The sequence below is a fragment of the Apteryx rowi genome, unplaced genomic scaffold (genome assembly GCF_003343035.1).
Source record: "Apteryx rowi isolate R43461 unplaced genomic scaffold, aptRow1 scaffold_513, whole genome shotgun sequence".
Taxonomy (NCBI): Eukaryota; Metazoa; Chordata; class Aves; order Apterygiformes; family Apterygidae; genus Apteryx; species Apteryx rowi.
The window spans coordinates 197720-214278 of NW_020450776.1; the positions used below are offsets into that span (position 1 = coordinate 197720).

The 16559-nt window shown below is 58.2% G+C and overlaps 3 protein-coding genes across 5 annotated transcripts in view; all 3 read right to left on the reverse strand.

Annotated features, from left to right (window-relative positions):
• RASSF1 (Ras association domain family member 1) overlaps nucleotides 1–2138 on the reverse strand; it is a 10050-nt gene extending 7912 nt beyond the window's left edge. The window contains exon 1 of the mRNA XM_026080259.1: nucleotides 2115–2138. Coding sequence (XP_025936044.1) covers nucleotides 2115–2138 — 24 coding nt within the window. The remainder of the gene's footprint in view (nucleotides 1–2114) is intronic.
• A 104-nt stretch (nucleotides 2139–2242) lies between these two features.
• ZMYND10 (zinc finger MYND-type containing 10) lies at nucleotides 2243–16553 on the reverse strand. Of its 3 annotated transcripts, none has more exons than XM_026080263.1 (12): nucleotides 15873–16553; nucleotides 14547–14663; nucleotides 12500–12553; nucleotides 12006–12158; nucleotides 9687–9775; nucleotides 9258–9358; nucleotides 7051–7223; nucleotides 6542–6667; nucleotides 4447–4568; nucleotides 4080–4205; nucleotides 3023–3146; nucleotides 2243–2498 (listed from the first exon to the last, which is right to left on the reverse strand). In XM_026080263.1, exons 1-11 carry the CDS (start codon nucleotides 15942–15944, stop codon nucleotides 3056–3058), a joined length of 1224 nt encoding a protein of 407 aa, XP_025936048.1. In that variant the 5' UTR covers nucleotides 15945–16553; the 3' UTR covers nucleotides 2243–2498; nucleotides 3023–3055. The 3 variants fall into 3 exon arrangements, with proteins under 3 accessions (XP_025936048.1, XP_025936047.1, XP_025936046.1); XM_026080262.1 differs by having other exon boundaries at nucleotides 2243–2675; XM_026080261.1 differs by having other exon boundaries at nucleotides 2243–3146.
• NPRL2 (NPR2 like, GATOR1 complex subunit) overlaps nucleotides 15329–16559 on the reverse strand; it is a 6808-nt gene continuing 5577 nt past the window's right edge. Inside the window, exon 12 of the mRNA XM_026080265.1 lies at nucleotides 15329–15981. The gene's annotated coding sequence lies outside the window, so the exon portion shown is untranslated. The remainder of the gene's footprint in view (nucleotides 15982–16559) is intronic.

Sequence of the window (16559 nt, forward strand, 5' to 3'; positions counted from 1 at the left end):
CCGGAAGGGAGGACCCGGGAGCCCGGCCCCAGCCCCGGCTGCCGGCCCGGCCGGAGGGGCCGGGACTGAGCCCCCGCTGGCTTCCCGGGGCCTCCCGGCAAGGGGCGCCGGCCGAGCCCGCTGGCAGCCTGCCTGGGGCCGCGGTGCTGCTCCCCGCCGCGGCGGCCGGCCCCGGCCCCGGCGGGGTGAGCACGGAGAGGGGGGCCAGGCTGGCGGGGGGACACCCAGAAGCCGCCAGCGAGGGGCCACCTCGGCGGGGGGGGGGATGCGTGTGGCTGGCAGAGCTGTTCCCTGGGAGGGGAGGCCCCGGGAGTGGTCATCGCTGAGGGGGTGGCACGGCCCCCCCCACGTCCCGTGGGGGCCCCGCTCCCACCTTGCCTGCAAGCTGCGTTCCCCTGGCCCGGGGCAGCTCCGGGAGAGCCGGCACCCGGGGCTGAGGCCTTTCCTCCGGGCCAAGGCAGCCTCACGCTGTGCCTCAGTTTCCCCACGGCAAAGCAGGTAGAGGATACCGGCACTTGGGAGCAGCACTTGGCAAACTGCCTTCTTACACCTGATGAGAATTAGCCGAGTGCTGGAGCCCGGGGCTGCGGCCCTGCTTGGGCTTGGCGTGCTGGACGCACGGCCGTCTCGCACCAAGACCTTGCAGAGGTCCTGCAGCGCAGACTGTGCTCCTGGGAATCGCCATCCTCGCGAGCCCTCCACCTGCCTCCCCTGGGCACCTGAACGCTGTCAGCGGGGTCACGCGAGCGTGCCCAGCGTGGGCAGCCACGGTGAGGCTGGCACACTGGCAGCCACAGGGTGGGGAAGAGGGACAGGGTAGTGCCAGGCCCTAGCGCTCCTCCCGGCAGCGTTTGCAAGAATGCTGCCGTGGGAGACGCTTTCGCCTGCGGCCGGGAGCGCAGTCGTAACCCTTTCCGCGTTGTTACCAGGACAGTGACCTCCGGCTTGCCGAGCCACGCTTCCTCCTTGGGAAGGGGCAGTGTGGAGCCACGGAGCTCAGCTCCCCGCCAGCGTGGCTCCATGCAAGGGTCCTGGGCGCTGCCGGGGCGGCAGGGTGGGCACAGAGAGGGGCAGTAAGTCCCAATGCCTCGAGCCCTTGGCCCCCCTTAGCTCTGCAGGCTGCGGAGAACCTCTTTCACGTGTTGGGGTTGGGGTTTTTGCTCTGCTCGCCCTGCCACGCTGTTTGGGCCGGGCTGCTGGGAGCAACCAGCCCAAGACTCGGGGCGAGGAGCTGCTGTGGGCTGCCCAAAGGCTTCCTGTCGCCACGCGGAAACACGGCTCGCTCGCTGCGATGCTGCTCTCCGCGAGCGCGGAGGGGCCCCGCAGGCCTGAGGCTGCCCGTTACCTCCGAGACGGTTTCCTGCCCACTCCTGCAGTCCCACAGCGGTGGGGGGGTGGGGGTGGGGGGACAGGCCCGTTAGTGGCAGCACCTCCAAGCCTCGCCAGCTGCTCCAAGACGTCACCGCTTTCTCAGAAGTGGGGGTATGGCCTCGCCAGTGCTTTGGCTGTCTCAGCCACCCCATCGGAAAAGGAGACACATATCCCTGCCCTGGGTAGTGCCAGCTGCTGCCACGTGTTCGGCTCCTCCTGTGCGCTCAGGAAGGGCAGCAATAGTGCTGGGGTCCCCGATCCTCGTGGGGACGCGGCTGAGAGTCAGGCTTGCGGGGGGGTGCGCCAGCCACGGCTCCTGCTGACCTCTGCCCCCACGGCCCGAGGTAGCAGGGCGCAGGCCATGCACGGGCGAGCCTGGGACGGGCAGGGTGGCTCACGGCGCATCCCAGGCACAGGCAGGGCACGAGTCCACCGGCACGCGCCGGCTGCGGGAGCAGGGGCGGGGGCTGACAGCGCGTGCCCTTGCCAGGTACCCTACTGTGAATGGTGCTGTTTGTGAAAGCAGAGAGGGGGCATCTTCCTCGGAGCCTGCGAGATGGCAGATGACAAAACCCCAAGAAACTCATCTGCTTTATTGCAGCGAGGTCCTCGTGCTAACCACTTCCTCTGCCTCCCTTCCCCCCCGCTGCTCTAATGACAGTGGCTGACAGCTAAGAGATGGTAAGGGGCCGTGTCCCTCCCCCCCGGCCCCTCTGGAGCTCAGTGCAGGGACAAGCACAGACCCTGGCCAGAGAGGGCTTGGCCATTTCGGTAGCCACAATGTCATTTGCTGGGTTTGGGGTTCTCTGGGATTTCTTTTTTTGTTTGCACAGGGTAAAAACTGACACACAAACCACCCCACAAGCACGAGGCAGGGGAGGAAGTGGTTTATCATCTTCAGCCCGTGTGTGGCAGGAGATGCAGGAGGGAGCTGAAGGCCTGTGGGGTGCACAAACACTCCTGCTGTTCCTGGGAGAAGGCAGTGCAGTGGGGACAGGAGAGGCTGAGCCTGGTGAGGGGCCCTGCTGCTGCCACCCTCCAAGCTCGGAGAGCGTTTCTGGGGCACCTGGAGCAGTAGGTGGGAGGATGGGGCCTCTGCGAGGCACCTGCAGCGGTTGCTTGCTGCGCTGCAGAGCAGAGAGGAGCGCTTTGAGCATCGCTGGCGGGGAAGCGCAGACGGTTGGGCAGACCTGCCTTGTGCAGGGCGCCAGGTGACTGAAGCAGCAAGCAGTTTGCTATTTCTTTCACCAGATAATGCTCTGAGGTTGAGATGTGCCTTCCACATGCAGCGTGCTAAGTAGTTCCTGTTCCGAGCAGGCAACGTCCCAACGAGTTAGTGAGGGCCCTCAGCTGGACAAGCCAGGGCTGGAGCACCCTATGCTGGTGGTGACGGACGGGGGCAGGACTGGGGTGAGCCCACATCTCGCTAAAGCGGGTGCAAGGCCAGGAGGGTGGCTGCAAGAACTGCCCTGTGTCACCCTCCTGGACGCTCCCCAGCTCCCGGCACCTTGACTGGAGATACTACTGTGTCTCCCACCACCCTCCTGCTGCTGCCCCAGAAGCCTGGCGCGCCCCAGGCCCAAGGGGCTGTAACTAGGGACCTTTGCTCGCTTCTCCTGTTAGCTGGGCTGCTTGCAGGGGAAATCTCTACCTCTCCAAGGCCCAGGCTGGACTCCAATCACAGCTACGCTTTCAGGTCGTCCGCTTGCTTTGGCGCCTCAGCCACCAGGTTGCAGGCTGTCTTGTGCTTCTGCCAGTGCTGGACCTGGCACTCCCTGCAGAGGGGAACGCCGCTGCTCAGGGGCTGGGCCGGCTCTGCCTCGAACCGGGGTGCCCCCTACTCAAGCGGGAACGCAGGGCCTTGCCCATCCTAGCGAGCTGACCAGTGACAAGGAGCAAACCCTGCCACCAACACTGCTCTGTTGCCAGAAGCATGGCCCTGCTGTTGGCCTCAGCCACCGTCTGCTCTCCCAGGGAGTCCCTGGCACTGCCCAGCATTTGTCATGGCCATAGCCCTAGCCCAGCAGGCTTTTCGGATACAGCCCCCAGTCCTGGGGGTTAAAAGAGTTTAACGATATAGCCATGGCCAGACCTTGCTAGATGGTTCAGGATTAGAGAGCATTTAACGTAGTGCCACGGACACAGTTGCCATGTCCCAGCCCCCTGCCCGCACCCAGGGAGCCTTGGGCACTGACTTGCACACCACGTGCCCTGCTCGTGCCCCCCAAGGCCCAGGGGACGGAGACAGTGTCACCACATAGCCGGGAGCATGGGGTCTGCTGCTGCTGCTCTTGTTGTGGGTTGGCAGACACCCAGATAGTCAGCTCGGCACCCCGCAGCACCAGCACAACACTTGCCAGCATCCCCACCACCACCGTCTTGGCATGACGGCCCTGCCACAAGACTCGGAGAGGCACACGGCAAGCGGAGACCCAGCGGCGCTGAGCAGAGCTGCCAGTGCTTCAGTGGTGGCACCTCTTGGAACCAGAGTAAAACCCCTGCACACCTCGGGGAACCCTGCTCAGATCAGCGCTTTGCATCCTCTCGGGACGCAAATCCCTGCACATCTCCCAGGGGAGGCAAGGCTCCAGGCAGCAGCTGGGAGCCTGACAACCGGCTGGCTTCCCTTGGCCCTTTCACAGCCCCCTCCGCTCTGATCTGCAGTGCTCTGGGGAGCAGCGAGGCACTGGGGCAGCAGGACCCCTTACCGTGTGCAGTACCACTCGTTCCGGCAGCGAGAGCACCGCTTAGCCGCCTCTGAGCCGCACACCCTGCATCTGGGCTTGTCGGGGATGAGAGCCTCCATCATGTCCAGGCTGTACGTCTGGGCCCACCTGCGTCGGGCAGAAAGGGGGTGAGGCCGCCCACAGGGACTGCCATCGAACAACGAGCCGTCCTGGCTGCGTCCTGCCACCGAGGAGACAGGCTGACCCTGCTCTGCTCCCAGCTCTCCCCCTGGTCGGTATCCGTTCCCCCCATGCTGAGCTCCAGCCCCTGCTAACTGGGACACTGGCCACCCTGAGTGTCCTGTGTGCAGGTGGCAGGAGAATGGGCCGAGATGGGCCACAGCCTTACCTGCGTGCCTGGAATTTCAGCTCCTCCTCGGTAGGGCTGAACATGCGCTTCACCTGGTGCTTGGCAATGGCCTCCCACTTCCCTGCGTTCTTCTTGAGAATGTGGTCCCAGACGACAGGAACCTGTTGGGAGAGCCGGAGCAGTGAGGAAGCGGTGGTCACAGTCAGCTCTAACATGCTGTGGTACAGGGGCAAGCTGGGGACAGGGGAGCAGCTTGCCCAAGGCACAAGGAGCACGTACCCCCAGGAATGCAGATGGAAGTGCCTAGCTTTGGAAAAGGCTCTGTGTCCAGGTCTCTGAGAGGAGATGAGCCCTGTGTGCCAGCTGGGTGATGGTGCTGGGGCACCTGGCTACTGCAGATGCTCTGCAGATGCTGCGCCTCCTGCGCTGCTGTGCCTCCCCTACATCCGCAGTGCTCTCTCAGAGTCCCCAGCCCAGAAAAAGGGAGGCAGAAGCCTTCTGGCAGACCCATTCGCCAAGCAGAGGCACTAAGCATTCAGATGAAACAAGCCAAAGCCTTCAGGATCTGGTTGGGAGCAAGAGTTCAGCCACGAGGCCTGGGATCCCAAACAGAAAGCCCTGTGATCTCACTGCTCTGGTGAGCTGCGGCTCAGGCAGCAACTTGAACCCAGTGCTCCAGAGCCTTTTGCCTGAGCAGATTTTTCCACTCATCACTTCCCTGAACACAAACACCAGGAGAAGGGCTGGTCAGTGTGAAAGGGAAAGCACCAGCCAAGAGCAGCACCTGGAGTTCAGGCTCTGGAGGGGAAGATGCCGCTTCAAACAGCGCTGGCATCTCTAGTAGAGTAAAAATAGCCAGGCCTGGAAGGGGAGGAGAGCTGCTCTGTAAGAAGTTGAATGGAAAAAGGCCTTTTCTTGGCTTGGCTCAGTGACAGCGAGTGAGTTCACTGCTCGCTGGGCAGAGTATGGAGCCCATGTGTGCGCTTCCAGCTGGCTCTCCCTGCCTGCAGTGCTGAGCCCCAGTCCTTGGCGGACGCAGGAGCAACACAAGCACAAAAGGCAAGAGACGGAAGAAGGGCAGGAGCCTGGTCAAGGGCTGGACAAGGTCCCTAGTGTGACAGCCGCCTGCCCTGTCCCACTGACTTGCTGGAAGCTGAGCCAGGGGCACATGGAGCAAATCCATAACCACCTCCACTCTGCAATCCTCAGCGCCGACCGCTTGGCTTCACAGTTTGCAGCCTTGCCCCAGCCCCAGCTCCCGGGCGCAGGCCATGCCTCCAGGCCAGCCTCAGCCGGCTCCCCATCTGGACACGGCACCCTCCTCCTGAGCCACCCCTCCAGCCGAGCCGAGGGCAACACGCAGCCAGAGCAGCTGCTGGACCTCCCCATTGCTCCAGGGAGCAAGCGTGAGAGCCTCCCCGCAGCTCCAGCTAAAAGAGCCTCCACTGTCCCAGCTCTTTTCAGATGCCTCTGTATAGCTCTGCCCTCTTCCTGACACATACACATAATTTCAACCCATGAGAAGGTGATAAAAACACTTTTCTCCAGAATTTACCACTGAATAGATTAAAACAAAACAAAACAAGGAGCCTGTGTTGTTTGAAAGCCCTCAGGGCCCAGCTCCTGAGCCCCAGACATCAACAGGGATCGGTTTGACTGCAGCTTCTACCATCAGACCACTTTCTTGGCATTCTTCTGTATGCAGTGTGCCAAGCAGCCCCAGGCCAGGGCTGTAAGAGGGACTCTTCCTAGGGAACTCCAGAATTTAGCAGGGAAACAACAACAAATGCTTAACAAAGAGTTAATTGTCAAAGCAAGCAGTTGTCTCTGGTCCATGCAGCCACCACCCCAAAGATTTAATGCAATCTCGACAGCTGTTTATAACCCTGCATTTTTGCCACTAGCTGTGACTGCCTTCCTCCCCGCTCGGCCACAGCTGTAGCAGGAAGGAGGGCTGTCCAGAGGGGTAGGAGAAGTTTGAGGAGGAAGGGGAAGCCAACAGGAGCTGTCAGTGAGGGGTATAAGAGTGAAACGAGTGCTTGGCCCTTGGTGGTAGGAAAAGGGGGTTGGGAGCTACCAGGCTTGAACCAGAGCAGCTGGAGAGATGAAGGAAGAACCAAATGAAATGGGATACCTGCTCCAGGACGAGATCCTTTTTGGGGGGAGCTGGCTCTGTCACTGCTAGCTGGCTCAGAAATCTCTGCATCTCCACCAGGTTGGGTAGCTGGTCAAGAAGGACATCTGTCAGGAACGCACGGAGCTGCAGCCAGGGAGGGGAAGAGAAGAGTGAACTGAGGGAGGCTGAGATAAGGGAGCCTGAGCTGAGTTACCAGGGTCTGGGGAGAAAGAGGCATCTGTGTGTGCAGGGGGTCCAGTACTGCAAGAGCAGCGATCTGTRGGGCACTGGCGGAGCTCCACATGGGGGTCCCAAGGGAGGCACAGGCAGACACAAGCTTTGCCACTGCTGGCAGGGGGTCAGATCCTACTGCTCTCATTACTGGCCCCCAGAGAGCCCACCTGGGGTCCAGCACCACAGTGAGAACCCATCAGCTTGTGATGGGGAGATGCCCAGAGGTGCCTAGCACTGGCAAGGTCCTACCCTGTGCTGCAGGACCTGTGGTCCACGTGGCTGTAGCAGCCTACCTTGAGGAGCTGGCTCTTATTGAAGCCATCAAAGTGATATTTGCGCCGGCATTCAGGGCTGAGCAGCAGGTTGTAGAGGGCGAGCCACACCTGCCCATCGAGTTTGGTCATCTTCACCTGGTCTTCAGGGGGCACCACATGCCACGCTCCATTCTCAAACTTCTTGAGCTTGCCTGAGGGACAGAACAACATGCTGCTCCAGGGACAGAGAGAGCTGCCTGAGAAAAGATAGCTCAGAGGCGGGGATGCTGGCCTAGGCTCAATTCCTTACTCTGGCACAGGTAAGCCCCCCTCTCTCTGCTTGCCTCAGTTTCCCCATCCCTTTGCTAAGCATAGTAGCCTTCTTGATACTGAGACATTCAATATCTTAAAGAGCACAAAAAGCATAAAGAATATGTATTAAAGCAATAGGGCTGTAAAATGAACTGAAAAAAATCTCTGTGATATCACCCTCTGTTCCCGACCAAGAAGGAGGGGGTACTAGCAGACAGCAAGGAGCCCAGGCCACAGCAGCAGAGGGGCTGCTGGACGTGCATTAGATGCAGAGGCAGGGCTGTTTTGGGATACCAGCATGACCAATACCTGTTCTTCCTGAGGTTCTGCTGTCAATGAAAGCCAGAAGTAGCATGAACATAACCAAAGTGACAAAACAAGCTCCAAGAACTACTGTGTTGCTCTGGGGGACGAGGGAGGATGCAGCCCTGTATCTGCACAGCGTGGAAATGCCTTTGCACTTTTGTTTCTTCCCAGTCCCTGCCTCAGAGCCCTGGATCAAAGGTCCCTCTGACACCCCAAGCACACAGGGAGAAGGGATGCATTTCCTGGCTGGAGGAAGAAGGAGAGCTCCCACATCCAGCTGGGCTCCTCTCGGCAGACGCAGAGCTGTGTGCTTCCCAGCAGCTCTTCCTTCCTCGCCCGTGCTGTGAACCCCCTAGTGAGGCCCTTTCCCCTCGCAAGGGCTGCAGTGGGGCACGCCGGTTCCCACGCTCCAGGCCGCACAGCTGGCCAGCCGCCCCACTCTGCAAGTCGGGCCCCAGCAGGGCGCAGACCCCACAGCACTGCCCCACACGCTGCTTGGAGCACCCATGCACAGCGCAGACAGCTGCTCTCCCCCACACGGGGGGCCCGCGAGTGCCAGGAAGGCCTGAGCCATTGCAGGGCTCCCTGGCATTGCAGCCCACACGTGCCCCAATTCCCCATCCAGATGGGCTCGGCTGGGAAAGGCAGCACTGCAGGACATGGTATCCTTGCGCACCCTGGTCTGCTGTGCCCAAGACAGCCGCAGGTCAGGGCCCTGGGGAGTCCCTGGGGGCCCTGTCTACACTTGGGAACACGCTCTACGGGCAGGCCCAAGAAAGGGGACTGTGCCCCCCCACTGCACAGCTGCTCCAAGGGGTGCAGCAAGGAGACTGGGGCAGGGCACAGGGACTGCCTGGGGACAGACCTGGCTGCGGAGGTGCAGGACGCAGGGCTGATGGCACAGGCAATGGGACAGGGCTGCTGTGAGAAGGCAGGGAACATACAACCTGATCAGAGGCCCTTGGCAGGAGTGAAGCTCAACAACCAGCAGCTTCAGGGCAACCGGTTTGCTGCTTGGAAGAGCCCATGTCTGGGCTCCAAGTCTTTTCACTGTTCCAGAAAGGTACAGACAAGTTGAGACTGCCTACGTAGGTGCTACCACCATGGTCATGTTCAGCCATGAGTCACTGAGCACTAGGGCAGACAGATAGCCCAACTCTGCCCATCAGTCTCCAAGCTTGCATTTCACTGGGCTTGAGACTGTTGCATCTCTTTGGAAGGCAAGTCTGGCTGGCTCCTTCCAGGGAGAGGGAGGTGATAAACTGGTGTTTTTAAGCTGCCCTTGTCTTTCTGTGTCTGGAATGTGACTCCTTAGAGGAACAGGTAGGGCTGGTGGATGTGCTAGACTCCTGCTCCTGTCCTAGCCATGATCAGTTTGGATGAGACAAAGCCCTGTACAGGGATCGGCTTTTGGGATTGCTGCTAGTCCCCTCAGTCCAGCCGTGCTGCAGCTGCTGACACGCTCCAGGCAGGGAGCACTAGACGCGAGCAAGGGAAAAAGGCTGGAAAGAAGGTTAGAAGGAGAGCAGCTTTCTGCAAGTGCTCCTACAGAAGATCCATCTGTAGATGCAGGCCCCAGCAAGACACCACAGCACTTCAGGTACTGTAGTGTGGGACACGATCGCTACCTGCTTCGCGGCAGCTCCACGGGCAATGCTCCACCAGCTCGACAAGGAGGCAGGGCAGGTTGTGGGTGTTCAGCATCCGTGTCAGTGCACTCAGGGGCAAACTGGAGATAAAACAGGAGGGGTGAAATGGCTCTCAGACAAATGCCAGAACAGATACAAACACTCCCCCAGGCAACTGGGAGCGTTTATATCATTTGCTTCCCAAGAGAGGCAGGAAAAACACAATAACAGTCAGAACAGCTCTGGGTTCCCACAAGTACCACAGAGCAGGGTGGACTGCTGCATTCGCCTCCCGAGGTGCAGTGCCACCACCACCACCACTGATACAGCCAGCTGCTGAAAGAGGTCTGGGCCTAGCAGGGCTGCCACCCCAGAGGAAACTCAAAGTGAGAGGTTGGTGTGTGTCCTCTGGCGCTCCTGGGCACCTACCTGTCCACCTGGTCAGTGATGAATCGCAGCACAGACAGGGCCTTCAGGGAAATCTCAAACTCCATCGTCTCCGCCTGCTTCTGCAGCTCCTGCGGAGAGGTAAGCACAGACTCTGGATTTCAGGCCCTGTTTCTGAAAAGCTACAAGGAGGCAGCTCACTGGCTGCGCAACAGTAGCCACAGACTGGGGAGAAAATCCTGTGAAGCAGACTCTGCTCCCATGTCAACTGTGACAGCACTGCCTGTTTGCCAGGGCAGGGACAGAAGCRCTTGCTGCCCATGGTTACTTGTCCCTCATCTCCCAAACCTCAACAGGCCACGCGTGGCAGCAGCGCCACTGTGCAGGGCATACACCCAGCCCTGACCCCCACCCAGAACAGCACCCTGAACACGCAGACCCACCACAGCAGTCCTCACACCCCCTGAGAAAAGGCCAGTTTCAGACTGCTCCTCCCTCCCCTTCCCGGATCACCTTGCGGCCCTTGTCCCTGCAGAACCATGTAAGGCCGAGGCAGATCGACAGAGGAGCCTGGGGAAGGTGGGGAGAAACTTGGCCCTGGAGCAGCTGCGGAACTACCTCCACCTCTCCTAGACCTGCCTCTGCCCTCCAGCTTGCTTACATCCAACTAGATCTCCCTGTGGCTGTCCCAGCCCACAGCCACACTGAGCTCTCTGTCTACCCAGCCTCCCACATTTCCCAGTCAGCGCGGACACCACATCCCTCCTCCATGCACTCAGGCTAACAGCCTGAACATCCTCTGACTCAGCCTCTTTTGAGACCATCACGATGTCTAGGCTGAGAGGTGCCAATTTGTTCTTCCTGGCCCAAACAGAGCCTCCCTTCTCCAGTCTCGAATGCTCGTCAGCTCACATCTCCATGTGCAAAGCGCCAACTTCAGCAACTCCCATCTTACCCTGCTTGTATTCCTGTAGAACTCCACTGCAACAGTTCCCTTCCAAATTCCTGCGGTGAGAATACCTCTCCCTGTGCCAGCTGCCCCACACATTTCCAAGAGAGCCTTTGGGACTCTTCCCCTCCCACGTGTCACCACCTCGCTTTCCGAACTCCCACACTGAGACATTAGTGCTCGTGATGATGCCCAAAGGAGCCCTGGTTTCCCACAGCTCCTGCCGGTATCCAAACCTTATCTCTGCTCCCTTAATGCTGCCTTTTGTCTGTGCCTCTGAGTGATAGCATTGGGCATCCTGCTCCAGGGGCTGCCACAGTACACAGACATAAAGGACAACAGGCTCCACAACACCGGAGAGGCCATGAACAGTTGTTTAGCATGGGGTTATTGTACAAAGAGTTAGCAGAGACCGGAATGAATCAGAGGAAACCAGGTTCCTCGGAGACAAGCACTTTTCAGAAACGTATTAGTGAAGAAAGATCATTCTTCCTTTAGTCAGTCAAAGCACTAACAGAGACCCCCCAGCTGGGAAAACATTTCCTGGAAAACATCCCTATTGTGCTCAGAAGCCCTCCACTTCCTTCCCTTTTCTGGAAAAGGAGCACATGCTTGGGCAGCAAGCCAAAGGATGGACGCAATGCAGGGAGATACTGCCAAGCTTGCAGACTATCACTTTAAATTCACTCTTTCAGACAGTCTTCATGATGCAGTTTAAGGAGAAAACTTTAGGCACTGAGAAGCAAAGTCCCAGAAGCACAGAGAGCTCTCACACCAGAAAGATGTGTGCAAGAGCAGCCCTGAAACACCGACTGGGAACAGCTCTGGGTTCGCAGCTGGCCCAGACCACATACAGATGAGGTATTTCTCAGAGGGTTTTGGAAGTTGGCGGGAAATGCTTTAGGCTGATACCCAGTCACATCACACGCAGATCTAAAGAGAGAGCACTCTCATGGTTAATCCTGGCTGGCTCCAGGGGCTGCCTGAGCTCAGGCGGTCTCACAAGGCAGGCAGCTCTAGGGAGATGTAACCATGCAGCTTTCAAGAGCAACAGCAAATGCCAAATGACGGCACTGAATACTTTGCCTCAGTTTTGACTCTCCAGGGCTCCCCCAGGTCAGAGTGCCAGCTCCAAATTCACACTGTATGAAGTGAGGCCTCAAGCTGGCACTGTCGCAAGTTGGGGCTGAAGCGTCGTTGAGGGATGAAGGGAAGAGCACGCAGCCTCTCCATGCTGAGCTGCTGGCGCAGCTAACCCCAGACTCCCTTGGAGATGGGTGAGAGGTGCCAATGTCGCAGCTAAGGGATTCTCCATAGGAAGGCCCCTCTGTGCCTGTAACCGCAGCCTCTTCAGGCTGTCCACCTCCTCTGTCACACACACGTCCCAACAAGCTACAGTATTTTTTCCTCACCTGCATGGATGATGGACTGGCCAGAGCCGTGGGATGGAGCTCCTCCTGGGTCACTATCTGTCCGTTCGCACTCCGAGCTGCGAGCAGGGTCAGTTTTCGGTGGCAGTAATCAATCAGATCCAGAATGCTGTCCTCTGCCGACTCACAGATCTCCTTCACAACAGCAAGAGTTTCACAGAGGGCCATCCCCTCACAGGATGACTTTCAGAGCCACACAGAACAAGCCCAGCTCTTGGGCCGGGCTCACAGAAGGCGAAGGTTGCCTGGGTTATCTTAAAAGCACATTTCCCCTCTCTCATCTTTGTCTTTTCTACAGTGGCAAAAAGAGGCTGAGAACACTGCTGGGCCTGGAGCTGGTTCTCTGCCCACGTAACACAGTCTCAAAGTGAAACTCTTGGGGTGAGATGGTGGCACCCCACAGTCACCTGAAATCACAGCTACGACCTCCCATCCCCAGGGGCTCTAGACTAAAGAGAGCTAAACATGCCTCTTACCTTGTAAAAAAACACTGTCTCCAAGAGGTTAATGATGGAAGCTTCATGATGCAGCTGAGGGAGCAAAATGGCAAGAGTGAGGTAATGGAGTGGAGCAGTCACCAGCATCCAAGGACACAGGCAATGGGACTGGGAGCAGGGTTCTTCTAAAAAGCTGCTTATATAGTTATGGCCAAAAGCCTGGTTCAAGAGCCAAATTCAGCTGAAGTAACTTGCAAAACTCTATTTAATACAGTCCATGTCCATATCATAACATCACTATAATAATATAACACTCTAATACAGAACCATAGTCTTCAGAAGCCACATTCCCTGGCAGGCAGTGTTTGCTGCAGCCAAAGCACTGCTCCAAGGATGCATCTGGAGCCTGTTGCGTGGGGACCAGGCCCTCCAGGCCTCTGTTTCTGCACTACAGCGCAAGCGCACTGAGATGGGACAGTGCTCTGAGCTGTTGCTCTGCGCTCAGCCCCACTGGGACCAGGGCAGTGTGAACAGAGTTTTCCTGAGGCTAGGAACCATGAGAAAACTGCCCTGAGGCAATGCTGCAGACAAACAGCTGTCCAGTGAAGAAACTACCTTTCCCCAGGAAGATGTTACCCCAGACTGAGAACAGGGTAATGTTTCCCAGCTTTGGGCAGATTTGTCGTAGCTCAAGAGCTGCATCCCTGCATCGGGCAGCCAAGTTCCTGAGATCATTCCCTTGCCAAGAATGGCCCAAGGAACTGCTGCTCTCAGAAGCTCAGAAAGAGAAAAGCCACCATTTTTTTTAACCCCGAGGCATGTAAACCCAGTGAGTGCTTGTGTTAGAGGCACCAGAGAAAAACAGTGCTCAGAAGGGCAAGTGCCAGCAGGGTTAGTGCTGTTTGGGAGCCAGAGTAGCGCCAAGTAAAATAGGAGCTGCAAGCCAGGAGTGCAGCTCTGCCTCCGAACAAGGCTTTAGCTGCACCTAGCACCACCGGAGGGCCTGCAGCTCCCGCAAGCCCGTTTGCAATTAGGCAGGGGGTCCGGGGTGCCAGCCCTGCCTGCATCCGAGCTCTGCTGGATCTGGGCTCCCTGTCCCTCTGGGGGCGTGAAGACAGCCCCCAGCAGGGCCCTGAGCCAGGATCACCGCTGTTCAGGGACACACCGACTCACAGCACAGCCTGCCCGCAGGATCCTGCTCCGTGCCCTTCCCCAGGCAGGGAGGACACAGTGTCGTGTCCAGTATCTCCCCCTGCCCTGCGTCACAGGCAGGGAGCACAGAAGAACCTGTCAGAAGTAAGTGCTGTGATTCAGGGAGCTGCAGAGCATCAGTGAGGAAGAGGGCCCAGTCTTCCTCCCAAAGGGCTTTGCATCCCGCTGGAAGGAGGGTGTAGGATTAGACTGGATTGGTGGCACTTCTCAGTGCAGGCTGTATTTTCCCAGGGACGCTGCAATTGAAGAGCTTCTCCTGGCTGCAAAGTAAGAACATAAGGGAGCCTGTCAAAATCCTAGAGGCTGCGTTAGACTGTACCAGCCAAAACGAGCACCAGCTGCAGGGACTGTTAACCAACAGGTAGGGAACCACAACGGACACAAGCTTGTTGCTCTTGGCTTTGGGAAAGCAGGTGCTTCCCACTGTGTCACAGTGTCCACAGCAGCTTCTCAGCCCAGGGAGTTATTAAAGTATAGCAGTGTCTGCCCAGATTCCAGGCTAGTGAATGAATTCTGCTGCTTGCCCAACTCTCCTGTAGTTTCAGGGGAAAGCGATATCACTCCATTTCTTTTCCTAACTGTAGTTTCCTTTTACTACGTACTGCTAAAGAACTGCATTTCAGACCTGGCAGAAATGTTCAGAGCATCAAGCTGTGCGGGATTCTCAGGAAAGCTGCGAATGACTGAGGCCATTTTACCACAGACAAGCTGGCCAAGTCCTCTGCCTCCTGTCCTCGCAGAGCCCAGCACCTCCTGCCTGCCCTGGCTCTTCAGCTCTTCCCATCCGAACAGGCTTTTTACCCCCTACAGGGCAATGCCCACCACACGCTCGGCTCTCTAACGACAGCCTGTTCCCACAGCCTCCCCTACTCACCACCACGTAGATGGGAAAGGTGCTCGTTGGTTTGAAGTCTTCCAGCCGGCACAGCACAGGAAAGATCTTGTGCTTCCAGATCTCCACAGAGATCAGCTCCCCAATGAGAACGGGAATCTAGAGAGGGAGGGATGGGGGAGTGAAGCCTTTCAGAGCAGCGCTAGACACATGGGCCAGGCTGTGCCCAGCACCTCGTGGCTGTTTCAGTCCTGGGGCACGTGATGCAGCACCAAACGGTTTGGTTTGTTACCCCACCAATTTCTGAGCCTTTCCTTCACAGCACATGCTGCTACAGCGGCAAGGGAAGCAGCAGCTTGCTTCCCTGGCTATCACACGAGCAGGAGGAGCCCAGCGGGTACATCAGGCAGGGCCCAGGCAGCACATCTACTATCTATTTCCCAACGCAACAGTCGCACTTGAAAAGGGATGCAGTTTTATTGCCAACGTTCAACTGTGCAGGCTTCCAAGTGACGTCAGGGAGGAAGGCAGCCTGCAAGCACACAGTCTTTGTATCCGTCTAGCTCAGAAATCAACAGCTTTTCACCGCCAGTCATTGGCCTCAGAGACCAGATGGCAGAAATAGCTTCTAGGCTTACAAACGGGGCGGGGAAAGGAGTCACTGAGCAACGGGCAGAAGCAGGCCACCAGGACCTGCTGATGCATCCCAGGATGTTTTGGGACTGAGACAGCCTGGATATAGGGCAGAGAACTGTAACTTGGGAGGGGGGTGAGAGAATTAGGATAACAAAACAAAATCCAGAGAGGAACCAGAGACCAACAAGTAGAAATACCACAGCTTGTCTTTTAATTTTTTTTAAAAAAGCAGCGATGGCAAACCAGCAGTCAATAACTTTGCCAGAAATATAGATCAGATTCCTCACCATCGGCAGTTTATTCCACGATTGCATAACATTGTCCAAAAGACAATCCCAGCTTGAGGGCAAGGGCTGGCACAGGGGTCACTGGAGCACCCACCCAGGGCCTTGCTTAATGCAGGTCACATTAAAACATCCCTCCTGACTTTGCAATTCATGACTGCCAAAGACAAAGAAGCAATCCAGGGAACAATATCAAGACTGCAATGCCAGTAGCGGCCGGGAAGGGCAAACCACAAGTAGCCAGGACACGTTTCTCAGGTGGGAAAAGCCTGCCTCACATGTAGCCGGGCAGAGGAAAAAAGCAGGACCCTCCCCAGCAAACGCTTCCTCGCCAAAAGGAATGGGGCTGGAGTACCAGACCGGGCCTTAGGCAGCAGGGATCAGGCCCAGCCTGGCCCCGGGATCATCACTGGGTGCTCTCCCTAGGAGACGGGCAGCCAGGGCTCACCTTGGCGTAGCTGACGAGCAGCTCTGTGAGGAGCTGCTCCTGGCCCGCGGAGGCGCTCAGGATGGCGTGCATGTTGAGCTTCTCCACGGACTCGTGCTGCCGAAGCCACCTACAGAGCAGCCGGCAAAGGCATCGGTGCCAGGGCCCTCCAGCCAGCTGCCGCTTTGGGGCTCCACTGCCCTCCCTACTCAGAGGCTCCGAGACCAACAGGCAGCGCCTGCAAACGCCGGGAAGGTCCCACACCTAGGGAAACCTACTCCCAGCAGGAGCACCTCTCCCTCCCTCTGGAAAGTGCAGCCCCAATCCCCAAGAAAAGGCCCAAGGCTACCACGAAATGGCCCAAATGCCACCCTGCCCCCTAACTCTGCACCCTGAGGCAGCAACTCCACCAAGGTAGCTCCAACCCCACTGCCCTTCGCCTGCTGGCCTAACTGCCCCCAGCCACTGCTGAGACACCCCCCAAAATGCAGACCTTCCTCTCCATCTCCCCCACAGACCCCCGGGGACACCCCACAACCRGGGCCTCTGCTCTCCCYCMYCACACAGACCCCCRGGGAYACCCCACAACCGGGGCCTCTGCTCTCCCTCTCCGCACAGACCCCCGGGGACACCCCACAACCGGGGCCTCTGCTCTCCCCCATCACACAGACCCCCGGGGACACCCCACAACCGGGGCCTCTGCTCTCC